This window comes from Orbilia oligospora (assembly GCF_000225545.1).
Source record: "Orbilia oligospora ATCC 24927 unplaced genomic scaffold scaffold00083, whole genome shotgun sequence".
Taxonomy (NCBI): domain Eukaryota; kingdom Fungi; phylum Ascomycota; class Orbiliomycetes; order Orbiliales; family Orbiliaceae; genus Orbilia; species Orbilia oligospora.
Window position 1 is genome coordinate 983,308 of NW_011645640.1, and position 27,380 is coordinate 1,010,687.

Genomic DNA, 27,380 nt, shown 5'->3' on the forward strand with positions numbered 1-27,380 from the left:
TCGAATTCAAGATCTATAAAATTCTCGACTAAAGGTATATATGCATATGTATAATGGTACATTTATTGAGATGCAGTCGGACAAAAATCAAAAGTTAACATCAACGACCCCACTAGGCTTAGCCATGCAAATCTAGAGCATCTACTTTTATTTACCTCGATTGAACGGGAACCTCTTCATAGACAAAATACATCGATATGTGCCATATATGCCAGCCAAACACAACATCAGTAAACTTTTAAGAGCTTTCTGTATAGTATAGTATCAAAGATGAAATCCATAACTCATACAATAACTTCAATTCAGTCCAATGGAATGCCTTCGAACTCATCATACCCAAGCGCCAGGTTCATATTTTCTACAAATTCAAGTTAGCATATATTCAGCCATGCGAAGAGGTTAGGTATAGCAAACTTACGCAAACACTGGGTGGCTGCTCCCTTCAGCAGGTTGTCGATAGTCGCGCAAACGACGACTCTCTTGCCCGAGCTGTGGACCGCAAATGCTCCGATCTCAACCCCATGTTTTCCAGATATCTTCTTTACGCTGGGTGCCTCTCCAACAACCTTAACAAGCTTCTCGCCAGCATAACGGTCTTGGAACAGGTTCCTGATCTCTCTAGAGGTCATTTCCTTCTTGAGCGGGATGTTGACGGTGTGATGAATTCCCTGGAACCATACTGCGACGTGTGGCATGAATCCAACATCAACGCCGAGTTGTCGGCTGATTTCACGCTCGTGAATATGATCTGTCAAGCTGTATGCCACCAAGTTATCCGTGAGGTTCTCAACGTCGTTCTTGGGACTAGGTTTGGTTCCTGCTCCCGAATAACCGGAGACACCAAAGATGGTTGGGGATCCTGCAATGTTGTCAAGCAAGGGGGAAATGGCGAGTTGCGCAGCGGTCGCATAACAACCTGGGTTGGCTATTCTGGTGGCCTGTGCGATCTTTTCTCTCTTGATCAATTCGGGGAGACCGTAAGTCCAAGAGTCATCAAATCGATAATCGGCCGAGAGATCCACGATTATGCTGGAGCCAGGCTCTTTAGCACCTCCTCCGGAGACAACGGCATCGACAAAAGGCTTGCAAACACCGTTAGGAAGGGCCATAATCCAGGCATCCACTTCACCATTTTCTTGCATTTTCTTGATATCTTCAACATTCAAGTTGGAGTAGTGGATATCGGCCTTGTCATATCCTTGGAGACGTTGTCCGGCAAGCTCCCTTGATGAGACGTGGCTCAGCGAAAGGTATGGATGCTTGTTGATAAGAGATATCAAGGCTTGTCCGGTATAACCACGTGCACCAACTAGGGCCACTTTCTTCGGTTGGAAATTGGCATCCTTGTTCCTGCGCAAGGGAGGGTTTGGGTTGGTGTCCCCAGGAAGGACTCCAGCGTCTGTGGAATATGCCCTACCCTGGTGTCGGGGAAGGTAGCCACGGCCGAAGGCTCGGGGTCGTGTCATAGTGGAAAAGGCTCGAACCTGCTGCTTCACACCTGTGACAGGGCTTGAAACGGGCGATTGTGCCGCTGTATTGTAGCCCTGGCTCTTCAACCAAGCAGCTGCTTCCTCCAATCCGCCCTCGAATCCATACCAGAAAACCACATTCTGGCCCGCCGTAACACTGCCATCGGCCTTGTCGAAGAACCAGGTAAGGTTTTCGTCGGAGGTATTCGCAACCCAGGCGAGTTTTGGAAATTCCCTCTTGATGTTGTTGAAGACGTTATCAGCGACGTTGGAGAGCCAGCCGTGCTTAGTCACTACAAATTTGGAGAGGAATGCCGGCTGTCCTTCCTGGGCAGGTGGGTGTACAATTGCCAAAGCATCTAGAGGCTCGTCTGCGTATGCCTTGAATGGAGACGATTCGAGTTTCTGGAGGAATTGTTCAACGGCAGCCTTTGGTGACTCGGCAGAAGCGAAAGTAAGGTCTCTCTGAAGAGCGGCGGTTAGTTTCGCGATATCTTCGAACTCCGAGATACTGGATTTCGCCGTGAGCTTGTTTCCGCGTCTGATTAGAGTGCCAGCACCAGTATCCGTGAATAATTCGCGCTGGAGGTCCTCAGTGGCGATGATAGCGACGGAAGAGGTTCTGGGCAAATCTCCCAGAAGGTCCTTGATTTCATTGATCTTTAAACGGGTACCGTATCTAAACCACCATTGCTTGGATAACTCTTCGTATTCCTCATCCAAGTTGATGCTAGATATCTTCTCATTGGTTTCCCCGTTGAACAGAGCTCCTTTCTCGCTGAGGTAGACGATCTTGAGCGGTTGGAGGGACCTGGCGAGCTCGCCAGCTGCTATATCTGCATTTACATTCAATGTTTGGCCGGATGGCGTCTCAGCCAGACTGGTAAGAATGGGAAGGCAGCCAGCGGCTATTGCCGCCTCGATTGGCCTTTTATCGACGCTGTTGATCTTGCCTACGAATTTGTACTTGTCTTTATCCAGATAATCAGCCGTGAAGACACCAGAATGGATTGGGCGAGCTCGGACCCCGAGGGCTTCGAGGGCCTCTACGAGCTTTAGGTTCTCATCCAAGAAGCATTGCCTCGCCACCGCTAGAGTTTTCGCATCCGTGATTCTGATCCCGCCTTCATACTCCGGTTCGACACCGGCGGCTTCGAGCATCTTGTTCAGCTGGGGTCCGGCGCCGTGGACGACAACGGGGTAGAGGCCGACATGGTTAAGGAATGCCAGAGCGGATGCCAAAGCAGGGAGTTTTTCCGTGATAATTGCCCCTCCCACCTTGATAACGGCGAACTGTTGGGATTGAACCGAAGTAAAATGTGAGAGATATTGCTCAACTTCCCGCTTAGACCCGATATTCGAGAGAAGCTGGACAACCGTATTCCTGGTCTCGAGTGAATTGTTCTTAAGACTTGCAGGAGACGTGTAGTTCCTTCGTTGGAGTGCTACGTGAGCAGAGGCAGCGAGGGGCCGGGCCACATTTATGGAGTTGATACGGGTAACATTCAATGGCCGTCTGACCAGCCGCAAAGCGGCACGGGCAGCCTTGGTTGGAAGTGCCATTTACACGACACGTTCGAACTGCTGATGCTGGAGAAGGGTAATGGAAAAAACGCCTTTTGGGTGGTACTTTCTATCGATTAAAAGTTCCTGGCAATCGAGTGCTTGAGAACGTCGACTGTGGCTACGGATCCGGATTAATTTTCTTTGCTTGCTTTGCTTTGGCGTAGTGAAAACCGGGCGCCTGTTCGCAGCGATATCGGAAGCGACACAAGGAACGAAGGCAGATCAGAGCTGGAAGTACCGCTTGAACGACTCCTTTTCTATACAGCGGTGTCGTCGTAATTGTCGTAGAGCCGAAGACATAAGAAGACGACGTCAATAGAGAAGAAGAAGAGGGAAGAAGAAAAGAGGGAAGAAGGGAGTTATACTCCCAAGTTAACTTGGTGGTGGGTTTGAATAAGGTATGAGTCGTGGTCAATAGGCGGCGAATGTTAAAATCTCGAGCTAACCGACTCGACTCCACCTCCACAAGATATTCCGCGATGGTAGATAATACATCCAAAACTAGGACCGTTTACTTTTTTGCTTAGCTCATGTAAGAACATGGACCTACGATTGAGCCGATTGCGAGTGAGTCTCCACCTTGGTGCGACGGAACTCGTCTAGAAAAAAAAAAAATTTTCCCTAGACGCCGCTCGCCTCATCCGTTATTACATACTTATGCACTGCACACTTATATCACTCAATGCAAGAAGGATGTAGCATACATACATACACATACACACAAGCACGGGGGCCATGGCGCAGGCACATGGTTCCTGGCCGATGGGACTATCGATGGGGAGGGATGTTTGGTCAAATAGCGCCTTTTCCGAGCCATTTACCCAGAGTTAGGCCAGCAATTCCAACTTGCCACCATCTCGCCATGGTTCTTTGGACAGAAATTGCCAACGTGACCCAGTTCGATTCCCGCTTTTTCGGCGACCATGGCCATGGTCATCTACACTATGGACTGTCCAAGGTTTCTGCTTTCTTTCCTTTTTTTTTCGCTTGAAACAAAAACCAGGCGGAGATTTTCACCTAGGATAGTAGAAGAAGGAGGAGAAGGAGGAGAAGAAGTTGAAGTATACGGTAGAAGGACGTTATATTAGAACTGGGGGGACATGCCAGCTATCACATACATAGTCTGGTCGAAACCATCACGCTGCACACTCCCTAACACCACCGGGGATATCGATAGTTATATGTGATGAAAAAGCAACCCGAGAACCCTAAAAAATCACTTTGGAGGACAACTCTCAGGAATTCGCATCCTCCTCCAAAGGAAAACATGCAGGAGGGAATATTTTTGACCTTTGTAGAGTACAGTAATGGCAGCAAACAGTGAAAGAAACACCCGTGCACAGCGAAAGGGAAAGCAAAAAGAGAGATCTCCCGGAATCACAAGGAAACGCAGACACAACAAAGAAAAGAAGAAAGAAAAGGGAGAAGGGAAAAAAGAGTAGCAAGGAGATTTTTCATCGGGGAGTGGCATTCATCTATTAACTCCCCTGCAGTTCGTGACGATGATGATAGTGTTGATGATAAGGGTCAATGGTATAAATCGTTCAGCATGGCAAAAAAAAAAAGACAAAATTGTCGTTCCGATCATTTGGCTCGTGCCGTTAGCATTTCAAGACATGACCAGGTTTTTCCCCTCGTCGCGAGTAAACCAAATGGGGACGCTTCAAGCTATCCGGATTTGGGGGCTCCCTAAGACTTTGTAACGACTATGGATTTGGAGAGAGTTCTGGTTAGTTTTGGGTGCAATATATGTTTCAAGGGGGTTAGAATGCCTTACCGATGGGAATGACAATGACAGCGATAAGAATGATGACACCCAAAACCAAGCACATTCTCATCTTCATGTCCTTCCACCACATTTGTTTTCGCACTCTGTTGGCGCCACGCCTAAAGCCTTGCGCGGAGTCGGCCAAATCATCTATTAAATATTTGGTCAGCTTCCAATTGCTGACATGACATTCCAACAGAGGTTGTCTGTAACAACGTACTTGTTTTGTTTTGTAATTGATTCAAGTTCTGTCCTCTTTCTGTTGTCTTGTTGATGTTGTCCCTCATAATACCAATGGTGTCGTCGATTTGCTATAATATTAGAAACATGATGTCAGTAAGCCGTTAGGAAAAAATAAAAATAACTCTTGGCAATAATCAGGGCTGAAAGTTGAGGTTTTTGATTTTTTTTGGTGGCCTTTTTTTCCCCAGGTTTTGCTTGAGAAAAGGAGTTTCTAACAAACAAGCAGCCTTCGAAAACTGCCGTTTGAAGTTGATGCATGTATTGTTCGGGTACAAGCGACCGTCGTGAGGTGGATTTTGAACCTCCGATCATGCCCCCAGAGAAAGAAAAAATAAGCCAGTTCCCGTCGGTACTCGGAGATCGGATTTTGGCGGAAATGATGCGAAAGGCACAAGGAGAGATGTAAACATCTTGTTCGCCCCTTAAACGAAGGTTGCGATATCGACACGGACATCCGACGGCGTATATAGGGGGAAAGAGTGGGAAAGATATGGGAGACCTACAGCTTGGATCTGAGCGGTCCTGCTTTGTCCATTACCCCCCTGTGGTTGAGCACCGTTGCTCGGGATGTATGGATCGTATGGCTGTTCCGACATATTGAAGGTATAATAATAATAACGATGATGATGTGGTTATTGATGGGGTTTGGGAAGAAGGGAGGGCTGAAGTTGAGGGGGGGGAGGATGAGGATGAGGGAAGCTAAGTGGTTAGCTTGAGGGAAGCTCGGATCTCGTAATAATAAAAAGGTCGGTCGGGAAGCTATTGGCGAGAGAGAGCTGAGCTGAGCTGTCGGAAAAAGCAGAGCAAAGTAAGACCGGAGTCGCCTTGTAGGGACGATGTCGGGATGTAATCTAGAAGTGTGGGTAGGTTTCGGAGTGAGTACGATGCGATGAGAGAGAAAGAAGGTTGAAACGGAGGGAAAGGGAAAAGGGAAAGGGAGGAAGAGGAAGAGGGAATAAGAAGAAGAAGAAGAGGAAGAGGAAGAAGAAGAGGGAAGGTTGGCACAACACAAATACCAGAGAGACCTGTGTTGTAGTACTAACAGACAGAACATCCAAGGCAGAAAGCAGGCAAAGCATATTCTATTCTACGATACTATTCTATACTATACTATACTATACTACACTATACTACACTAATGTACATGTACATTACATGTATACGTACATGCACAGGTACAGGAAGTCCAGTGTCAAGAAGGAGAAGGAGGGATAACATGGACGGATACAGGAATTCCGGCGCATCGAAGTTCCCGCCGCTGTCCGTACTGCTCGACTGCGTAAGCTCTCGCCTGAGCGTGCTATTTTAAGCATAACCTCATTTATATTCCTTCCTTTGCCTCGACTCCAAACAGACTAAACTACTTTATACAAACCGTAAGATATAATATATATATAAGTAGGTACTACGCTTCCCATGATCATCTTGATGTTCAGACTGATCTCGCTACATCCTTGTCTTCAAGTTGTAACTGATAGATTTGATAGTATGGATATATTCATGAAGTGGGAACATGTAACATGGAGAATACGTAACGTACCCGCAATTGGCTGGGCCGGTTCCTGCAGGGCCCCTGTCTCACGAAAGGGGAACCTCTCCACCACCACCACTACCACTTTACTCTCCACCTGCTACCTACCACCGCGTCAAATCTAACCTGTCCCAAGCATCATCATCATCATCATCATCACTATCATCATTGACACTATCATCATCTCCATCGCCAGCCAACTTGCTTGTGTACCTACTACCTCTTTATCCTCTATTCAATCCCTCGTTTGATACATAGTAGGTAGTAGCAGTAGCAGTAGCAGCAGCAGCAATCGTAGTTACTTGGCTGGGACACTCTCGTTGACATCTGATATCTTGTCTTGTCCCCTCGCTCGTTCAGATCTGGGCATTCATACACAAGAAACATACACAAGAAACTCGGCCTCTTGTATGTAAGTCAGCTAGCCAGTCAATAGGTACTTAGGTACTTAGGTACTTAGTGCCTGCAACCCCGGCCTTCCCTTTTCCCTTCCCTATCCCCCCCTCAAAAACATTTCATTTCCAGCGACATCCAAAAAACTAAATCCAGTTCTCTTTTCTCCTTTCCGCCAACACAGGTGCTGTGGAAACTTCAGGTTCGCCACGTTCGCAAACACTCTCTCGTTTCGTCCTCAATCGCCGCGTTTTCGGCTGCCATGAGGTTTTTTCCCACTAAAAAAGCCGTCGGATGGGCCTTAGTCCCTACCCTTCTCTCGACTTTCTGCAATGCCATTGAACTAGACGTCAACGACAAAGGTACCCCCGGTCCATCCTCACCCTTACCATCACCACGATTCAATATCAGCCTCGTGAATTTCGTATACATATTGACACCTCGATTCCAAATCATCCTGTAGATTCGATAAAGGCTGCTGCCAAAATCGCTGCCGAAGGTCTGGTAGAATACTATCATGGCGACGAACCCGGCCAGGTCCAGGGCAATTTGCCTCAGCCGTACTACTGGTGGGAGTGTGGTGCTATGTTCGGTGCCCTTATCGACTATTGGTATTATACCGGTGACGACCAGTTCAATCAGATCGTCACAAACGGGATGTTGCATCAGGTTGGAACCGGTAACGCCTTCATGCCTCCAAATCAAACCCAGTCCCTCGTAAGTCGACCACATGCACATACATACTACCTACCTACACACCTTCTCGTATAAAAATATCGGGCGTACTCTGTTTCTGACACAAAAAATTCAATTGGATTTGCATTCATAGGGAAACGATGATCAAGCTTTTTGGGGAATAGCAGCCATGATGGCTGCTGAGAGAGGGTTTCCAAACCCTCCTGGTACATCTCCTCAGTGGTTGGCTCTAGCTCAGGCCGTTTTCAACTCCCAAGCTGCCCGGTGGGACTCTGCGACCTGCAACGGTGGACTCAGATGGCAAATCTTCTCATTCAACAACGGTTACGATTACAAGAATACCATTTCAAACGGCTGTTTCTTCCATCTGGCTGCGCGTCTCGCAAGGTACACCGGAAATGAGACATACGCCGATTGGGCCAGGAAATCATACGACTGGACCAAGCGAGTCGGTCTGATAACCAGCGACTACAAATTCTACGATGGTGCCTCCGTCGATACCAACTGTACGCATATGGATCGTATTCAGTGGACGTATAACGGAGGTATCTATCTTGCAGGAGCTGCTTTCATGTACAATATTGTAAGGCATTCTCTTTCAATATTCCTTTTTCAAAGTCAATACTAACATGAAATCAAGACCAACGGAACGGGATATTGGGCCGACGAACTCGGTGCTATCCTCGATGCCCAAAAAGTCTATTTCAGAGACGAAAAGATCATGTACGAAGTCGCCTGCGAACCCTACGGCAAGTGCAACATCGATCAGCGTTCGTTCAAGGCATACCTCGCCAGATGGATGGGGGTCACCACCCAAGTCGCTGCTTTCACCCGAACCAAAATCATGGACTGGCTCTCGCAATCAGCAGCCGGAGCTGCCCGAAGCTGCATCGGTGGAACAGACAAGCAAACCTGCGGTGCTAGATGGACCCCCGATGTCGAGGCCAAATGGGATGGTAATTTCGGTGTCGGCGAGCAGATGTCCGCTCTGGAAATCTTCCAAAACTTACTCGCTCCCAGCTATCGCCCGCCGTGTACCGCCAACACCTGTGGTAATAGCACAGGCGACCCAAGCGCTGGTACGGGCAATTCTCTGCAAACTGGTAAAACCAACAGACCTGCCACTACTGGTGATAAAGTCGGCGCTGGTTTCTTAACGACACTCTGTCTTGGCTTGCTGCTGGGTGGTACATATTGGCTTATAGTCTGATAGACCCAACCTTTGTCACAGTCTACCATCGCCATTGGGATAATAATTATGTTAAGGAAAACCAACGGATTGATTTTCCAATGAAAAGTAGGTATCTTCGTTTTCTGTTTTGCCGGTCTCTTTTGGTACATATGCAGGCTTGTTTCTTTCAATTTTTTGTTCGTTTCTGGTCATTGGCATCTCGGAGCGGGAAAGGGAAGAAACTTGTAATCTAGTGCTTTTGTATTTTTATCTTCGTTTTTTAACTTTTTTTTTATTTTTATTTTTTTTATTTTGAGGTTGATAATATCATATATCTAAATCTCGATCTCATACCTGCTCCAGCTCGCCTCGTGCATGCTTAGTACTGCATACCTCCTACCTAACTTATATCGAACGGTTAATGATCCCGTCGGGCCAAGGGAATGTGTTGGTCGGCTGCCGTCGGTTTCCTCCTACGAAACTATACTCTAACGAGCCGAGGGACCGGCCGTACCATGATTTTAATTTCTAAAGGTCCCAGCCCGAGGAGAATATATACTTACTTACTCAATTCTCTCGAGTATTATTTTCATGGTGAGAGGTTCCGCCTCTGGTTAGCCTGTCTGCTGTATAACATCATCATTATCACCATCGTCATATCCCTCCAGATCGTATGTAAGTCGTAGTCTTTTTCCTTCATACCTACTCCGCAACCTCGAATACATCCATCCATCCTCTTCGAACCTCCTACACAGAGTAGCTTATAAATCATATAATCGCAGTGAATACCTAGGTAGTAGTGAAAGTCTACCGAACAAAAAAAAAAAGATGATCCGGGGTAAAATTTCCACTATCGCCTCCTCGCCGCTGAAGGTCGTCCGATCAAGAACCGCACTGATCAGAGCTTCGTATCCCGTACGAATGGTCTCTTCGCTGCATCACGCGCCCACAGCGGCGGAAGAAGATGCTCGGTTCAAAGCAGACATCGAGGAAGTCGAAAACTGGTGGGCGTCACCGAGATTCAAGGGTATAAAACGAACGTATTCGGCTACGGACGTTGTTAGCAAACGGGGGACTCTTCCACAGACGTATCCGAGTTCGCATCAGGCGAAGAAGTTGTTCAGTTTGTTGACCGAGAGGGCGGCGGAGGGGAAGCCGGCGCATACTAGTAAGGATATATATAATAAACCACTAGATTTCTTAATGGTGAAGGGTTACATTTTGCTTACACCGGGGTTTTCTATATAGTGGGCGCAATTGACCCCGTACAAATGACACAAATGGCCGAAAACCAAGAGATCCTATACGTCTCTGGCTGGGCCTGCTCGTCGGTCCTAACCACAACGAACGAAGTATCTCCAGACTTCGGTGATTACCCTTATAATACAGTTCCAAACCAGGTTCAACGGTTATTCAAAGCCCAACAGTTGCATGATCGAAGACATTGGGATGCGAGACGAAGCATGACACAAGAACAGAGAGCGAATACGCCTTATATTGATTACATGAGACCCATTATTGCAGATGCTGATACGGGACATGGTGGGCTCAGCGCTGTTATGAAGTTAGCGAAGTTGTTTGCAGAGAATGGTGCGGCTGCGATTCATCTTGAAGATCAGATGCATGGTGGGAAGAAGGTAAATACGCCGTACTATTTTATAGCCATACCCTCAAAAAATTCAGTACATAAAACTTACATCTCTTTTGATTTAGTGCGGCCATCTCTCAGGAAAGGTTCTAGTCCCAACTGGAGAACATATCAACCGCCTACTCGCCACCCGTTTCCAATGGGATGTGATGGGATCCGAAAACTTGGTTATTGCCAGAACCGACTCCGAGTCTGGCAAACTACTGTCGAGCACCGTCGACTTCAGAGATCATGAATTCGTTCTCGGTGTCACAAAGGATACCAAGCCTCTTGCAGAGGTTCTTGCCGAAATGGAAGCCAACGGACGTAGCGCCGAAGATATCAATAAGACTGAACTCCAATGGGTTCAAGACCACAAATTGGTGACCTATACCGAAGGTTCGTGAAAGAGGCTTATTTTATCATTGCCAATGTATATTGAAATTGCTAACCCACACGGAAACCAAATCTAGCTGTCAGCGAAGAAATGAAGAAATCCGGAATCCTAGAAGGCGAAATCAACGCTTTCGTAGAAAAGGCGTCGAAGATGTCAAACTACGACGCAAGGAAGCTTACAAAGTCAATTTTGGGACACGATATCTTCTACTCATGGGATATCCCACGAACCCGCGAAGGTTATTACCACTTCAAAGCCGGTGTTCCAGCCGCCGTCAAGAGATCCCTCGCCTTCGCTCCATACGCCGATCTACTCTGGCTCGAGACCAAAAAGCCAGATGTCGACCAAGCCGTTGGATTTGCCAAACAGATTCGGGATATCCATGAAGGGAAATGGATGGTTTATAACTTGAGCCCCAGCTTTAACTGGTTGGGTGAAGGTTTTAACGAAGAGAAGTTGAGGAATTTCATCTGGGATCTAGCTAAGGGCGGATTTGTCCTGCAATTAATCTCGCTCGCAGGACTTCATTCCGGCGCCACCATCACCTGTGAGTTTTTTTCAAAATATCCTTAAAAAAACTAAAAGACAGCTAGCTAATAGAAATGCAGGTGAACTCTCGAGACGATTCAAGACAGACGGCATGTTGGCATATGTAGATTTGGTTCAAAGAAGGGAGAAGGAACTCAAGTGTGATGTCCTTACACATCAGAAATGGTAACTTCCCTTATTTATCCGGCTAAGAACAGCGTCTTTAGGACTATCAACTGACTGGTTTTTTAGGAGCGGCGCTAATTATTTGGACGGTATCCTATCTTCAATTGCAAGCGGGAGCTCGAACACGAGCTCTACAGGGAAGGACAGCACCGAACATAGTAAGTCGTCGTCATATCCAAAATTCATTTAATCATTTAGTCCAAAAGAAAACCGATCACTAATCCAAAAAAAAAAACGATAGGCTTCTAAACATACTCAAGCAACATACGTTTCCGAGGAACATCATGTAACATAATAAATAAAAAAACAATGAAATGCTAAAACATCAAAAAAAAACAGAAGATGCAATTGACCAGCACAAATACATCAATCAATAAAGTCAAAGAAACCCCACAGTGAAACCTAAATCTAAACCCGATGAGTATCAATCCACTCCGAAAACGACAACATCTTAATCCCTTTCCTCTGATTATACGTCCCCTCAACCTCCCAAAAACACCCATCCCCTTCCCCAAAAACCAACTGATACTTCAAAAGCTTATTCTCCGGATCCCTCTCCAACTCCTCCCTCAACCTCCTCGTCTCCAATACCTTCCTCTCCAACTTCCTCCCAAACTTCTCTTCAATCACATCAGCAATTTTCTTATACGTCACCGTCTCCCCAACAATATACTCCACCCCATCCTCCCCCTTCCCAGCAAGTCTTTCAAACAAAACCTCAGCCGTAACCCTCCCAATATCCTCCGCAGCCGTCAAAGTAACTTTATTCTCCCAACCACCCAGAGCAGTCACAACCCCTCCTTCCCTATTAACAATCCCAAATGGTTCATAAAACACAAAACTCGTAAAAAGCCCATTACTAATAATATTCCACTTCATCCCCGCCGATTCATCCCTCAAAACTTTTCTAATCCAATACTGTTCCGCGAAAAATCCGCCTCCGGTGGTAGGTCCCACGACATCATAATCCACTCCAAACTGCCAGGGTATATAATACTTAACCCCAGCATCCCTAACCGCCTTCGTAACCTTCGTAGGTACTCCGGCGGACGCGAACATTCCGGAGGCGTAAACAACCGCAGTGAAGGGTTTAAAAGCGGCTTTTAGTTCTTCCGGTGTGGATGATTCGATGTCGAGGGGTAACCATTGAACGTTCCATTTGTGGAGGAGGGAGTATTTCTCTGGATCGGATTTTTGGAGTGAAGAGACGGTTTGGGGGCGGGCGAGGACGGTGAGGGAGGTGAAGGATGGTTTCGAGGGGCTTTTGTGGAGGGCGTCGATGATTGAGAGGCCGAGTTCGCCGTGGCCAATTACTAGGATTGAGGGGCAGCGGTAGACTGTCATCCTTTCTTTCTTTCTTTCTTTCTTCCTTTCTTTTCTTTTCTTGAAAAGATGGAAGTGGAATCCTGCTCCCTTATGTTATGTGCGTATGTCCCTCTTTTGTATGATAAGCTAGACAGGTAACCAGCTAGCTAGTAATATCTGAATTGAAGGTTGCAGCTTAAAAATGATTATCGATATCTCAAATCGAATTGAAGATGATCCAGATCTCAAAAGAAGTTGATTTCGAATAACCCTCCCCCCAGACTATTGCAATGTCGTCGTAGTACCCGTCGGCTCGGTTAATGCCAAATCGATTTAGCAGTTAAGTCGAAGTCGTATCCAAATATATAATATAAAGAAAAAAGTAGTAGTATAGTAGTAAACCTAAAAGAAAAATGCCAATCGAATCCAATCTCAGTAATAATAATAAAGTAGTATAATAAAGTGATAAAATGATAAGATATAATAATAATAATAACAATAAAAGCCCCAGACCGTTTGACCGTCCAAAGCAGCCAGATTAAATGGTAAACATCAATATAGACCCGGAAAAGCCGACGGTATGGTTGAAAAAACACAAATCCGTTCAGAATCCCCTATGTCCATCAAATTGTTTCATTTCTAATCCGCGCCCCAGGGAAACTCCCATCTTTATGTAAGAGAGAAAAAGAAAAAGAAAAAGAAAAAGAGAGACACCCATATCATAGAAAAAACACACACATATCAATCGGTTAAAAAATTAAAAATGTTAGGTAACATTTAACGTGGAAAAAAAAAGACTAAGAAAGACAACCAGTTCCTGTAAGTCCGGGAACGGCTTTCGGATTTCGGATCTCCAGAAGGTATCAACTGGACCTAATTCCGTGCCAATCTCCGTCATAGCTAATAAATACAACAAGAGAATTGTGTTGTTGATTGACAATCTCCTCTCTAAGCTCCCTAGCTCCCCTCTATCCTGCTCGAAGCTCCATGCATAACCGGTGGCATGTAACTTTTTTGTTTTTTTTGTAATGTAGCTCTATTTTACTCAATCGTAAAAAGGTCTCATTTGTCAAAAGACATTCTCGTTGCTTAGTCTAAATCCCCATGGCCTTAAACATATCATATCACGGGGATGATAATAGTATAATCAATAAAGAAAGTCATCATTGTGTTTATACGTATGTTTGTCATAGCTTTAGAAAAAAACCTCTTGAAGCACTCATGATTAAAAAAAGTGAAGAGAGACATAATTGCGTGTAGGGTATATGAAACAGTAAAGGAAAAGAAAAGAAAGAAAAAGGCTACACAACCAGGGAAAACGCAGAAGATGAAGAATTTAGAAGAGGGGGGAAGAAGAACCTCGATGTATCCCAGTCTGCTTGCTTTTTTCAATTCTCAAATCTAGGGCAATTGAATTACCCCAGTTTGAGCAATAAAACGAAAAAGGAAAAAAAGCAGAAGGCCAGAAAACGAAGCTGTAGAAGCTAATGACCCAAGTTTATGTAGCAAAGGCAGTGTCGTGAAACGTAAAAAAGAAAAAAAAGAATTACGGAAACAAAGGTGAATAAAACGGCGGTACAATGGAGTAATCTACCATCACCACCACAACCCACCACAAACGGAAGTTCCAATCGTCAAAGCGAAGTGCAAGTTGCATATGGATTTAGAAGGGAAAAAATGATCAAAAAAGTGATCTATCATATCAACCCGAACACTTCAAATCTTCGACGCTAGTCTCCCATATGTGGTGGGGTTAGACCGTTGACCTCGATGTTCCACGACGGTGTCGACGTCCAGCCCTATTGCAAGTAAGGCAGCTGATAATGATCATGAGGAAATCGACGATTCCTGGAGATAAGAAAGTTAGCAAACTGTCCCGTCCGGGGAGAAAGAGGTAAAATCGAATTATGTAAAAAAAAATGCAAGCTTACCATTGACGACGGCGGTAATGGCACGTCCGATAGCGGATATAACGGTCATAATGGCACGTCCGATAGCTCGGAGAGCGTCAGCGATCTAAACGAGACGGGTTCTTTGGTTAGCAAAAGCTTATCGAACAGATATAGACATGGATTGGTTGAATTCGAGGGGTTTGTTTATCTTACACAGCTAACCACAGCACCCATTTTGAAATTTGTAGAGGTTGGAGGTATTCGAAGTGTATCTTTTTTTTGATTTTAGAGCTTGCGCTTGTTTCTGAGCTGAGTTGCAGTTGCAGTTGTAGGGGTGGATGTTTTGATGAAGTAGCTAGTAGATGGAATAGCAGGGTTGAATTCAAGCTGTGTGATGGTGAAGGATGTAAAGGTCTCGACAGCTATGTCATATAGAATATAATTATAATTTTATAATTCAAAGTAAATATTTACGTGAGAAAAAGGGAACCAGTGTTGATTATATACTTCTCATAACGCCGACTTTGTTGCTATCATATACAGGCTTTTTGTCCTTTCTTTCTTTCTTTCTCTGTGTACATGCTTAAAGGGACTCAATACATCATCATTACGGTATCAAAAGGAAACTTACAGTTGTGTATATACTACGTAACATCATATGAACCCAACTTTGCAAGTGTTTTTTTGTTTTTGTTTTTTTTTTTCTTTCTCTTTCCACAGCTCTGATTTTCGGGCGTTTCCTGGTCTGCGCTCTTGAAATCAATTGTGACGTCATTATGCCTCTTTTGGGTTTGCAACAAGGTCAACACGCAACACATCCAGCCTTTTAACTTTGGTGGAAATGGGTATTAGCTAGACAAGGGTTATTAGCGTCTTGATAAGGCGAGCAATCCCTGTTATTATAAGGACGTATTTAAGGTATAATTCTCACCGTTTCTAATCGGTAGATCCTCCTTCTCGAAGCCTCTAAGCTCTAAGTCTACTACGAAAATCCCATATCGTGTCGGGCGATTTCGAGCTTATCATTCTCATCTGATGACTTCATTTGAGAGAAGATACGAAACCGTATTCGAATTCACCTGGGGAATACACTTATAAATGCCACTTTGCATTGTATCTTCTACCCATTTATTCGAAAGAAACTACCAATTCGGTATCGATAATCTCCTAGACAAGAGGGATCAAGTAATGCGTACCTTTTACTACACCAATAAATGGTGTGATACTATCACAACGGGACTACGGTATTGATATGATTAATCATAATACTACCGACCTAAATTGGTATTTTTAGCCTTTAATACGCATTGGAATGATACCTAAAGCTATATATTTCTTATACATGATTGATATTGCACTGGCATTCGAAATACACCCCTTTCCGCTATAGTAAGCACATAAGATTGACCGCCACTAAGCTAACTCGAAAATACCAGTTATATACCACAAAACTAAAAGCACTATACTATCGCTTCTTAAGATCATTTCGACCCGTCTATTACACAAGTTATATTAAAAAATCCGTCGATAATAGACATAATCCCCATCCTTCTCTACCCTCCAAGAATCTTTAGCAACGATCTCAAGATCAATATTAATTATAATTATAAAACTTCAAACCACCCCCCAACGTCACTAGCGTCCCCAAAATTTAAAAAAACTTAGTATACGTATCATACCCAAGGAAGAGATCCAAGCTACCACGTAGCCAAACCATCGTGTATACCTAGGTATGTATATACATATAAGAGATCTCGATTCATTACTAATATAATGCAATAACACATATATACATTCCCCAAAAACCTACGTCGCATCATGCGTCTACAATGTATACAATGTACAAGTCTACTATACTCCAAATCCATAAATCCCCGTCCGCAAGAGTCAACCCTGCAAGATCTTAAGATCCGCCAATCAACCAAAAAAAAATCACATACATACCTCGAATAATATCGTTTTTAATTTTAAACATCTTCAACATTCCTCCGGTGGTGTAAGGCCCGACAATTACTTACTTACTTACTTACCTACTTACTTACTTGTACAAAGTGATCTAGCTATAGGACAACTCATGCATGCATGCGTGTATGTATGTATGTATGCTAGATGGATATGTATGTATGTATGTATGTATCCAGTATGCATAGGTGTTAAAGTAAGTTATTCGCTCGATTGGGGGGAAACCTGCAGGTTCTTTTGATTGAAGCTAAAATTCCTTTTCTAAAAAAACTATCCTTAACTGGTTGGCTCGTGCTTACGAGACTGGATCGCGCTCAATATGCAATCTGCATGCTGACTTTGAAAAAAAAAAAAAACACACGCCTGTTCTATTCAAACATCACACACACACACGCACACACCGTCCTACAATCGAACAATCAAAAAAAGATGAAATGAAATGAAAATGAAAAGCGAGAATGGTATGGTATAGTATAATGTGAAGAAAAAAATGTATGTTGATGATGAACTATTGTGACTATATTGCAAAATCACAAATGTATGGTTCCCTCCCTCCCTCCCTCGATCTAAGTTAAGGGGCTGGGAAGGAAAAAAAAAAAAAAAAGACAATAATGTTAAATGTTCCGCTTCAGTCTGGAATTGATGTTTTTTTAGGGTAAAAATGTAAATGAAAATGGTATGAAGATGCAGGAAAGGCGATAAGGGGAGAGAAAAAAGACTTCAGCTTATCTGTAAGCTGTTTTTGATGGTATATAGAACAAGAAAGCAAAAAAAAGGTTGTGAGAAGAGATCTGATGAGATACAAAAGAAACAAGAAAGAGAAAAAAAGACAAATGGAACAAGAATATCTATATCTGGGTACGATATGACAAAAGATATCAAGAAAAGATGAATAAAGCGAAACAAAAAAAAAGAGATCATGACCCTCGCTATTCCCTTCAACGCCAGAAGTTTTTGTTATTTCAAAAAACAAAAAGACAAAAGGAAGAAAACAAATGAAAAATGCCGGTATCGACGACCATGAAGCCGAATGACAATGATGGATATATAATAAAATATCAAACAACCCCCCGTAAAACCCTTTGTGAAAAAAGTGAGAAGAGAGATATAAGAAAATCGAAATAAAAAAAAACTCGCTGTCAATTCCCGACCAGCAAAAGGAAAATGGTATCAGCGTACTCAAAAATCACTCTAACCTGACCGACAAGCACAAGCGAGATTGCCAATGAAGTTATTGACCATATCCGTGATAAACATCCAAGTCCACATTCCCATAACGGAAATCAAGAAGATCCAGAACCGTGCCCCGACGAACTCATTCCTCCTAACATCCATGATCACCTCGTTAAGGTAATCCCCGAGGAGATAGTCAAGACTGAGTTCCTGCTGATCATCCCCAAATATCTCGGCGATGACATCTCTCTTAACTTCCCCATCAACTGGCTCTTGAGATTCATCGTCGAAATCTGTTGTTGTGATGATTACCTCGGGTTTTGGAGTATGACAAATTGGAATAATTGTTTCCGCTGATGATGTAAGAGATGATACGGAAAGATGGTCCGGCGATGGTAATAATTCCCCTCTATATCCTTCTCCTTCTTCTTCTACCGGTGGAGGTGTAGGTGGTGCGGTAGGTGGATCCTGTAACATAGGCCTGGTAGTCTCCTGGCTCACCAAACTCGGCATCTCATACATCGACACCTTCCGACTGGGTGCCGCAGATCTCAGACCAGGTTGGAGTTCTTCAATCATGAGCGTAGAAGTCGAAGTCGATAATCTGGACGAACAACGCGTGGTGACTTCTCCACGTTCGGAACGTATTTCGCTAACCTCCGCTTCTTCGGCTACGATTTCCGCTTGCGCTTCTTCCTCTGGATCTTCGCTAATGACTTCATAGTCCTTTATTGCGTCGTTCGCTTCTTTTAAGACGCTGGAGAGGAGGAAGGAGAGACGCTCAAGACGTTCGTCTTGGTCTTGATCATCTTCATCTTCGTCCTCATCTAAACCGGCTATGCCGGCAGCCGCTCTAGCCAACAAAAGTTCTTCATCTTCGTCGAGAAGTCGCCGACGATGGTTGATGTCGTCGTCATAGTCGGAGATGAGGGTTGTCGGTGAGGAGAGTTGTGTCAGATGGGATTCGTGGGATTCATATGACTGCTCGGATGAGGAGTTGGAGACATCTGTCGATGTCGAAAGGGGACGTGTTACAGCTGGTGAGAAGTATTCTATCGATGAAGGGTTTGTGAATTTGTCTGTTATGACGGCTGATAGACGGTCGATGGCTCGTCGTGTTCTGCATCGCAAAGTAATAATGATATTAGTACGAAATATTCAGAAGAAGGAGAGAAAAATGACATGACATCGGAATGAGTGTGTATTTTTTTTAGAAAAAAAAAAAAAAAAAATGGAGGAAAGCATACCCATCAAGATTATCTAATAAATCAAAAGTCCCTAATAACCCCTCTTCATGGTTTTGTAATTCGGTGAGGAGGTTGGAGAGCTGGTCCAGCAACTCGTCCCGTGGTGTTTCCCAATCGATATGCTCCATCATCATCTCCATTTTTGTCGGCGGCTAGCTGATGAACCTGCTTTCAAAAACAGCTCCCTCCCAACAAGATCTTATAGCTATCCGTAAGCTATCAGATATAGTCGGATCTAATCGTGCGTAGTTGCCAGAAACAACCAGCGAAAATAAATTTGATATCCTTTTTTTTTTGGTCCGTCGGATCCGGTTCTAAAAACGGAAGTGATATCAAGAGTAATTGATTGGAGAGTGATTAACGATGTGTCGTTGGTTGTTGAAAATGGAGCGAGAGAGGAGGAAGAGGAGCTGAGAGGGCATGCACGGGCGTTAAATTAAACCAAAGGGAAAAATATGGAAAACTGATTGACCTTGAACTACCCCTCTTTTTGACAAAAATAGGAAAGAAAAGGGAAGTTTAAAAGAAAAGAAAAAAGTCCGGGAGGTCCAAGATTGATGGCCACGAGGGGTTTGGGGGTATAAAAGGCAGGGAGGGGTGGGAAGAAAAGCAAGAAGGAAGAGGAGAGTGCAAGGCAATTATGAGGATTTGAGAGGAGAGGAAGAAGAAGCAGAAGCAGAAGAAGCACAACCGCAGCAGGGTAAACGAATAGGCGAGCCGGGATGAACAAGAATGGCTGATGGAATGCTTGCTGCAAGCTATAACAGACCGTGCAGCAGGAAGCAGAAACTCAAAAGTCGGAGGCTAGAATAGAATAGAAAGATAGATAGATAGATAAATTTCTTTCACCGCCGCATAGTTAGTAACTTTTGAAACGGATATCGAGGCTGGGAAATATCAGAGGTCGTATGAGGTTTATGCTAATTCAAGAAAGATCGGGTTAATGCCAAACGAACCACAGCATTAGCATAGCATTAACATTGGAGTCTACTAACGGATAACTCCACTTCGTATGTACGCCCAGCTACCAGATTCTCCGTTCTTGCAGCGGACTAGATCCGCGAGGGAATGGGAGGTTCGGTTCAGAAACGAGTGGTAGCACGACGATAACGAACTAGAAAGAGAGCAAAAAAGAACCAACTGAAAGGAAAGCCGAAGGAAAGGAAGGTAGCCTGACGTGGAGGTGCCAACGCACGATGTAGTCAGGGTTCTCCCGAAGAGGATAGTCTCTGATCTGGGGGATGATAATATAAAACAACGGAGGAGGACGAGGAGGAGGATGTGAAGTGGAGATGCAGGTAGGCTGCGGCACCTGGTGGACAAGCTCGACTGCCAGTTGGCCGACCTCGACTAGCTTAAGCAGTTAGACCGGTTTTCTCTCCTGCAGGTTGGCTATGTACCCAAGTCGCTAGCCTTGCCTTGCCTTGCTTTGCTTTGCTTTTATCGTGGTACGAAACCGCAAGCTTAAGACAAGCCCGGCAGCATCGGAGGATGGATGTATGTAGGTGGATGCATGTATATGTAGTGTTCAGGGGGGGGAGAGGAAGACGCGCATACCTGTAAAGTATAGATACTAACAACCCATAGACGTATCGATGTCGATATGTCGATACCTCTAATGATAGATAAGTAGTAGATATCACTAACTATCATGACGAGGAAAGGATCAGGATCAGGATCGAAAGTGGCGACGGAAAGAATCTAGTCAGGTTGACTGGAAACGGGCGGTTGTCGTCATGCTCTTCAGGCCCTGGAACCTCCCGCTCTCAGTTTAAATTTAAATTTAGATTTAGATTTAACACGCCGACAGACATTTTAAATATAATTAATTAGTCCGTGCGAATGGATATCTCCAGATTCAGATAGTAATAACTTAGATATTACAAAAGATCGAAGACGGAAGATTTAATTAATATCGCTCAATTGCAACCGGGACCCCCTTAACTCGGCATGTCCATTCTTTTCCCTCCCCTGTGCTGACTAATCTATATCCACCAATACAGTATATTCACAAGTCAGATCTAGATCTAAGTATCTAGAGCTTCAGAAGTAAGCACCATGGACAAGAACGTAGACATGTATACGATCATAAAATATTAAATTCCTCTGTAGACGCATGTATGTTAATCTATCATGCAAGATTCATATTTTTTCTCTCTTCCCACCCCTCCCTCCCTCAAGGAAAAAAAAAACCTTTTCGCGCCGCATGATATGTACGATGGACTTTTTTGCTTCAAGTGCAACCTTGCATAAAAAAAAAAATAGCAGGCACCAATCAATCCATCGAATCAAATCAAATCACCAGACCTCATCTCTAAGAAACAAAAAACGTGATCCGGGTCCCCACATGTCATGTCTTCCTTCTTACCCATCAATCAATCAATGCTCATTGGGCGGGGTCACCTGTTAACCTTACATGCTCTTTAGCTCCATTTGTCAAACAAAACCAGCCGACAATACCATGACTTTTATTTGAACATTCCATCGACAACAGATACCACCCCCCTCATGATTGAATAAAAATTTTTAAAAAAATAGTGCGATGCACTTAATTAACCTGCTTCTGGTATTAATTAATTAATACTATCATCTCATCTCCTCCAGCTTTTTTTTGTTCCTTTTAGAAGTTCGATTCGAATATACCCCCATCGCGTGGATATCCCCTCTTCCCCCCAATTCATCATCCGATGACCTTTTCTCTTCTTAACCCCGCAGTATAGTATAGTATAGTATAGTATAGTGTATTAGTAGTATCAGGAATTTCGGTTGATCCATTTCCTGCATACCTATTGATGCACTGTGAAGAGAAGACAAAAACCTTTTTCCTTTTCTTTTCTTTTCTTTCTCCTCTTCTTCTTCTTAGTTCCGATATAGCTATAGCTTGCAATCGGTAGCTAAGCTGCCTGGCTAAGCTAAGCTTCCCTGCTTTCTACCGAAGTTCTAACTTCCCCGTCTACATCACTCCCCATGGGCTGTGTCCCGTTTTTTTCTTCTTGATCACGAGCTAAAAAAATATATCAATAAAATCATAATGAGAGTATAAAAAAAAAGAGGAGTAAATGACTTGTCATGCATTAAAAAACAAAAATCTACAAATGAGAAAAAGACTAATGCATGGTCCGGCCCGCGTCTAATCCTCCAGTTTAGCTGACTTAGCTAACATCGTAACATCAAACTAGCTCTAAATTACTTTTCGATATCACAAGCCAGAAATTTCATTCATTCAGATGCATTAATGCCTACTAAGACATCCCATCCTTTCGGCTTTCTCCCAATAGCTCGCTAGCATGTACATGTCCTTAGCTAGAAGACTTAGATAGCTACCCAGCCGAGTCCAGGGGTGGAGGAAAAAAAAGAAGAACAAAAAAGGACCTGTCAACATGGAACATATCGATATCTCATCCAATCCGCTCATCCATCTCTAGCTATAGCTCTCTCTCTCCCTCTAGCTCTAGTCTGCATCCCGAAAATATTCAATTGATGGTTCTTGATGAAACATATGTAGGTTGCATGCAGATCGGTGGAATCTATAATACACCTTCTCTGATTCGACGACGAGATAACTACTAGTTCTAGGTACTCACTCACATATGTCTTTTTTTTAATCTTTCAATGCATTTTTGTGACAGCCTTCATTCAGATCGGATCGGATCAGATCTCATATTTTTTTTTTTTGATTCCCCTCGTGAAGCACTTGCTAAAATGTACATTTTGCAGGAAGGGAAAAATATACATGATCTATATTGAACTAGCTATCGAACACAAGTATAAGACGGAATGTGACTGAAGAAGGACCGGGGGGGGAAGAAGAAAGAGAAAAGAAAAAAGAAAAGAAAAGAAAAGAAAAGAAAAAAGAATGAGGAAAAAAGGAAAAGAAAAATGTAGGATGTAAGATGTAGTCTTTATCACTAATATATCGTACAGTACATGTATCGGCACCGAGTTCCAAGAAAAGACGAGCACAAATCCGGAGCTCTACAGCAAGGGAGCGGCAAGAATCGAAAGGAGAAGAAAAAAAAGCTCAGTCCTGACATGTGATGACGGAGAATGAGAATGAGAAGAAGAAGGAAGAAGAGGAAATATATAAAGTGCGGAAAACGTGGTAGCCAGACAGAAATTGTAAAAACACAAGGGTAGTAGTAGTCCATAATAAAAGTAAATATTGGTAGACGCCAGAAACCCCTCTTATGTACAAATAACAGGGCTAGCTTTCCACCGACGATATCCCATTAAGTCGTAGAAGAAGCGTATGAAGGTATGAGTTATAAAAAATCAAACACAGCAGGGAGATATAAAAGCAAAAAATGAAAAATAAAAAAAAGTATTCTATCGTGGAAACAAATATCATGCAAGGAGTTTCGCTTCTCTGGCGCAAAAATACAATCGGTATGCAAATCAATTTGCTCGATTCTCAATATCGTTCTCCGGTCGTTATCTTCGTTAATATGTAAATGTGTTTCCAGACTTCAAGTCGGTGCGAAGAGTCGTCGAGGTGCTGATTCTTTACTCAACACTGCTGGTCGATGCGGCTGGAGTCAAAGGCTTTGCTGGATCCTCAACTCCATTTGGTACTCCACCTGCTCCGCCCTTGCTGAACCATCCACCCATCCTATTGATCTCTCGTTAGCAAAAGCTTCACAGGATTCACGACTTGTTATTTTTTTCTTTTAGAAAAACTTACCAGCTTGTACGGTTCCCAGAAACATTCCTTGGAGTGGACGGCTTTGGTGGCGCGGGGCCTTCAACGAGCCTCAATGGCCTCAATGTCTTACCGGTCATCTGTCCACTCAAAGTGTGGTGGTTAGGATCGTTGGGATCCCTAGGAGTAGCCTCTCCACTCTCCGAGGAGTTCGATGAAGAAGCTGGACCCCTAGCACCAGGCGACAACGGGCCGTTTCCAAATCTCGGGCCGGTATAGAAGGTTGTCTTGGCAGGTGGGCTGCTGTCTCCGTCCATTCGGTACATGGGGTTAACCAAACTGTAGTTAGCGGGCGGCGATGTAGGGCTCTTTGTGTCGGACTGTGACCTCCTATGTCCAGGCGTGAAAGTAGAGCTAGTAATGTGCATCGTCTGTCTTCTAGTGATTGGGCTGATCATATCATCCTCCTCGACACCAGTGCTTCTTGGCGGTGGTGGCATGCTGGCGCGGATTGGTGGGCGCTTGACAAAGATAGACTTGGATCGTTGTGGGATGACTGGTGGTAGGCTCTCCTGTGGGACCGGTGGAAGTGCCTTCTCATTGGCCGGGGTCCGGTCAAGAATGTTCTCCTGGTTGGAGTCCAGCAGGCGTTCAATCATAGTATTAATATATAATGTCATCGCCTTATTCTGATCCTTCAACGACTTGATCTCATTCTCAAGCTTCTTGTAGTCATCTTGTTCCTCCTTCTGGCTCGCCGACTCGATTTCTTCCGCAAGAGTAGAGCCGAGGCTTTCCTGCTTGGTTTGCGACGACGAATCGGAATCCTCGATGTGTTGTCCGAGGAATCCATTCCTAATGTCTCCGTTCATGGTCGCCTGTCCAAGCAAGAGCTGGAAGCTCTCATTTTCGTCCTGCAGCTTCGCGTTGCTCTTACGCAACTCGGCAAGCTGGTCGGTGGCATCCTGGAACTTGCGTTCCTCGAGCTTCAAAGCTTCCGAAAATCGGGTCTGGGCTTCAGCGAGCTCGATTCGTAGGGATTCAATTATCTTATCTTTTTGTCCTGTGCCTGTGGATCGTGGGGAAACGATGGGAACATCTTCTTCTTTAGCTAAGGGGTTCGAATTAGGCACGTGATCTACCAGCAGCCGGGTTTCGGCGAATAGAAAAACAGGACGACGAAAAAGAAGGTTTGGAAGGGGAAAAAAAATTAGAGGGGAAGGGGAAAAAAAAAAAAAAAAAAGAACTCACCTTCGACAGTATCCGGAACGTCAGAGGAAGGTTTATCTCTCGAGTTCAATGCTTGCTTGAGTCGCTGAATGATTTGAGTCTGCGCCTCCTCTTTCTCGGACATTTCGTCCTTTTCGGTCATGAAGGCAGTTCGCTAAGTTAGGGAGCTTCCGTTAGAACAGAACAGCACAGCACAACAGAGCAAAGCACCGATAGTGTAAAAGGGAAAGAAAGGCGAGAACGATTAGGAGTAGGGACATACCTCAGCTTCGAATAGCTTCTCCTGATCTCTCTTCGCACGTTGTAGTTCCTTGAGGTCGTTTTCGAGAGTTTCGGCAGCATCGGTCCTACCGGCGAGCTGATCCTCGAGTTTGCTCTGTTCGGCTGAAGCTTCATCAATCCTTGCCTGCAAAGCCTTGATTTGTTTCGCAAAGTCTTCCTCCATAGCCAAGTTCTTCGCTTCGGTCTCTGCAACCTTCTTCTTAAGGTCTTCCATCGCTACAGCGTTCTCTAGTTGTGAATCGGTAAGGTCGGATGTCGGAGAAGTAATGATGGTTGATCGTCGAGCAACAGCTTTAGCGCTGAAGGGACTACCAGTCCTGGTAGCAGGTGAAGTAGTAGTAGGAGTTCCGGGTTTCTTATCGGTAGTAGAATGATGGATGGTATCTCTTTCCTTGGAAGGGGTATTTGATCTGACGGAAGGAATAGAGGAACGGGCAGCACCCGGAGGTTTATAAGATCGGGCAGGGCTAGACGTTGTGGGGGTGGGTGGCTGTTTCTTGACGTTCGCGGTAGCCATGTTTGGAAGAAGCAAGAGCTGAGATGGAGGCTATCTTGCAGGAAGGTCTAGCTCATATATGTAAAGGGGTGTGTGTGTTTCTGTGTGTGTGTGTGTTTCTGTGTGTGTGTGTGAACGAAGGACAAGCCTGAATAAGGGAAGCACAGGGAATAAGAAAATTAGCGGGTTTGGAAAAGAAGGGTAAAAAAGGGTGTGGGTGATGGTGTGGTAGATACTTTAAACGGGGGAGGGAAGAATTGAAGGAAGATTAGTTAAGAAGGGAAGAAGAAGAGTAAGTAGTTAGGGGGACAGGATGGGATGATGGATGGGATGAGTAGGGAAGAAGGGAGAAGAAAGAAAGAAAGGAAGAAGGAAAGGAAGAAAGAAAGAAAGGTAAAACAAGGACCAAATTATGCAGCGTAGAATTGAATCGGATTGAATTGGAAACCGGGTCTGAAGTGTGCCTGTGCTTGCAGTGGATATCGTTGCTATGCAGGAAGTTCAACAGTCGAAAGAATTAAAAGAAGAATAGGAACAAGAAACATCCCCGGCTCAGATCCCTCACTTTAATCTTTGACCACCAGGGACTTCCCGGGAAAATCAATTCTAAACTTTGGATACTTACACGGAGTAACTGGCTATTCAATTAGCTCGGAGGTATGAAGTAGTAGTTATTGGCCGTCGGGATGTAACTATGTAAGTACTAACAACGGTGAAGTGATAGGAAAGTGGTGATGCTCTCTCTCTCTTTCGGTTACCCCAAAAAAAGTAGAGCCACGGGAATGCAGGTTCTAAAGCAACGAATGGACGATTAAAAGAATCGAACGGGAATGAAAGATATATTAATTTAAACTCTCAGAGGGAAAAGAAAAAAAAAAAAAAAAAAAAAGGAAGACACTAATTAATATGGCAGATCGAGATCGAAGAAGCTCTATGACCATTACTCCTCCTCCTCCTCCTCTTCCTCCTCGCAGGACTACCACTACTACAATTGCTACGATTACTCCAATTCCGACTACTGCTACTTAGCGATAGCACCAATGTATGCACTTCATTTTGGGTATTCTACCAGAAGCAAGCATGTCAAGCACCGGGTCTCTTTATTCGGGACAGACTAATTTACTGGCATCGGCAAAATGGGGCAGTTGCAGCCCAGCCTGGTCACCTTCCATACAGCCATCATGTCACCGCCTACCTAACCGAAATATCGCCAGTTCACCTCAATTCCAGAAATTCCTTTTGTCCAAAAATTCAGGAGAAACCGGCAGGTCTACGGAGTACTTTCTCTCTTCGGGTACATAACTGGTCCGAACACACGCCTAGCATTGCTACGGTTAGTACAGACTTGGGTACATGTACCTGCTTATACATGTCCGGTACAAAAATACGAGCTACTCCGAGGACGTCTTGAGTTTTGATCAAAGTGAGACCGCCCGATTCAAAATCCGACTGTGAGGGAGAGAGAGAAAAAAAAAAAAAAAAGAATTAGCTTTTCATGCCAGGCACCCGTTGTCAATGCCCAAACATGTCATGTTGGACAACCTGAACTATAACCAACGGGTAACCTAAAAAGAGCCCC

General features: G+C 44.3%; 7 protein-coding genes across 7 annotated transcripts; 2 read left to right on the forward strand and 5 right to left on the reverse strand.

Moving 5' to 3' along the window:
* Window positions 1–302: 302 nt before the first annotated feature.
* On the reverse strand, window positions 303–3,032 carry AOL_s00083g285 (uncharacterized protein; the record flags this gene model as incomplete). The annotated part of the gene is made up of 2 exons (XM_011125464.1): window positions 303–358; window positions 419–3,032. The coding sequence occupies 2 exons, from the start codon at window positions 3,030–3,032 to the stop codon at window positions 303–305; spliced, it is 2,670 nt and encodes an 889-aa protein (XP_011123766.1).
* Window positions 3,033–4,798: 1,766 nt separating this feature from the next.
* On the reverse strand, window positions 4,799–5,642 carry AOL_s00083g286 (uncharacterized protein; the record flags this gene model as incomplete). Its single annotated transcript, XM_011125465.1, has 3 exons — window positions 4,799–4,953; window positions 5,024–5,114; window positions 5,550–5,642. 3 exons carry the CDS (start codon window positions 5,640–5,642, stop codon window positions 4,799–4,801), a joined length of 339 nt encoding a protein of 112 aa, XP_011123767.1.
* A 1,590-nt stretch (window positions 5,643–7,232) lies between these two features.
* AOL_s00083g287 (uncharacterized protein) lies at window positions 7,233–8,876 on the forward strand (the record flags this gene model as incomplete). The annotated part of the gene is made up of 4 exons (XM_011125466.1): window positions 7,233–7,332; window positions 7,434–7,687; window positions 7,800–8,249; window positions 8,307–8,876. 4 exons carry the CDS (start codon window positions 7,233–7,235, stop codon window positions 8,874–8,876), a joined length of 1,374 nt encoding a protein of 457 aa, XP_011123768.1.
* A 789-nt stretch (window positions 8,877–9,665) lies between these two features.
* AOL_s00083g288 (uncharacterized protein) lies at window positions 9,666–11,824 on the forward strand (the record flags this gene model as incomplete). The annotated part of the gene is made up of 7 exons (XM_011125467.1): window positions 9,666–10,005; window positions 10,086–10,474; window positions 10,551–10,863; window positions 10,938–11,408; window positions 11,470–11,575; window positions 11,642–11,733; window positions 11,817–11,824. The coding sequence occupies 7 exons, from the start codon at window positions 9,666–9,668 to the stop codon at window positions 11,822–11,824; spliced, it is 1,719 nt and encodes a 572-aa protein (XP_011123769.1).
* A 159-nt stretch (window positions 11,825–11,983) lies between these two features.
* On the reverse strand, window positions 11,984–12,919 carry AOL_s00083g289 (uncharacterized protein; the record flags this gene model as incomplete). Its single annotated transcript, XM_011125468.1, has 1 exon — window positions 11,984–12,919. The coding sequence occupies one exon, from the start codon at window positions 12,917–12,919 to the stop codon at window positions 11,984–11,986; it is 936 nt and encodes a 311-aa protein (XP_011123770.1).
* A 5,006-nt stretch (window positions 12,920–17,925) lies between these two features.
* Window positions 17,926–19,294, reverse strand: AOL_s00083g290 (uncharacterized protein; the record flags this gene model as incomplete). The annotated part of the gene is made up of 2 exons (XM_011125469.1): window positions 17,926–19,027; window positions 19,155–19,294. The coding sequence occupies 2 exons, from the start codon at window positions 19,292–19,294 to the stop codon at window positions 17,926–17,928; spliced, it is 1,242 nt and encodes a 413-aa protein (XP_011123771.1).
* A 4,363-nt stretch (window positions 19,295–23,657) lies between these two features.
* On the reverse strand, window positions 23,658–25,822 carry AOL_s00083g291 (uncharacterized protein; the record flags this gene model as incomplete). Its single annotated transcript, XM_011125470.1, has 4 exons — window positions 23,658–23,763; window positions 23,836–24,904; window positions 25,045–25,177; window positions 25,286–25,822. The coding sequence occupies 4 exons, from the start codon at window positions 25,820–25,822 to the stop codon at window positions 23,658–23,660; spliced, it is 1,845 nt and encodes a 614-aa protein (XP_011123772.1).
* Window positions 25,823–27,380: the final 1,558 nt, after the last annotated feature.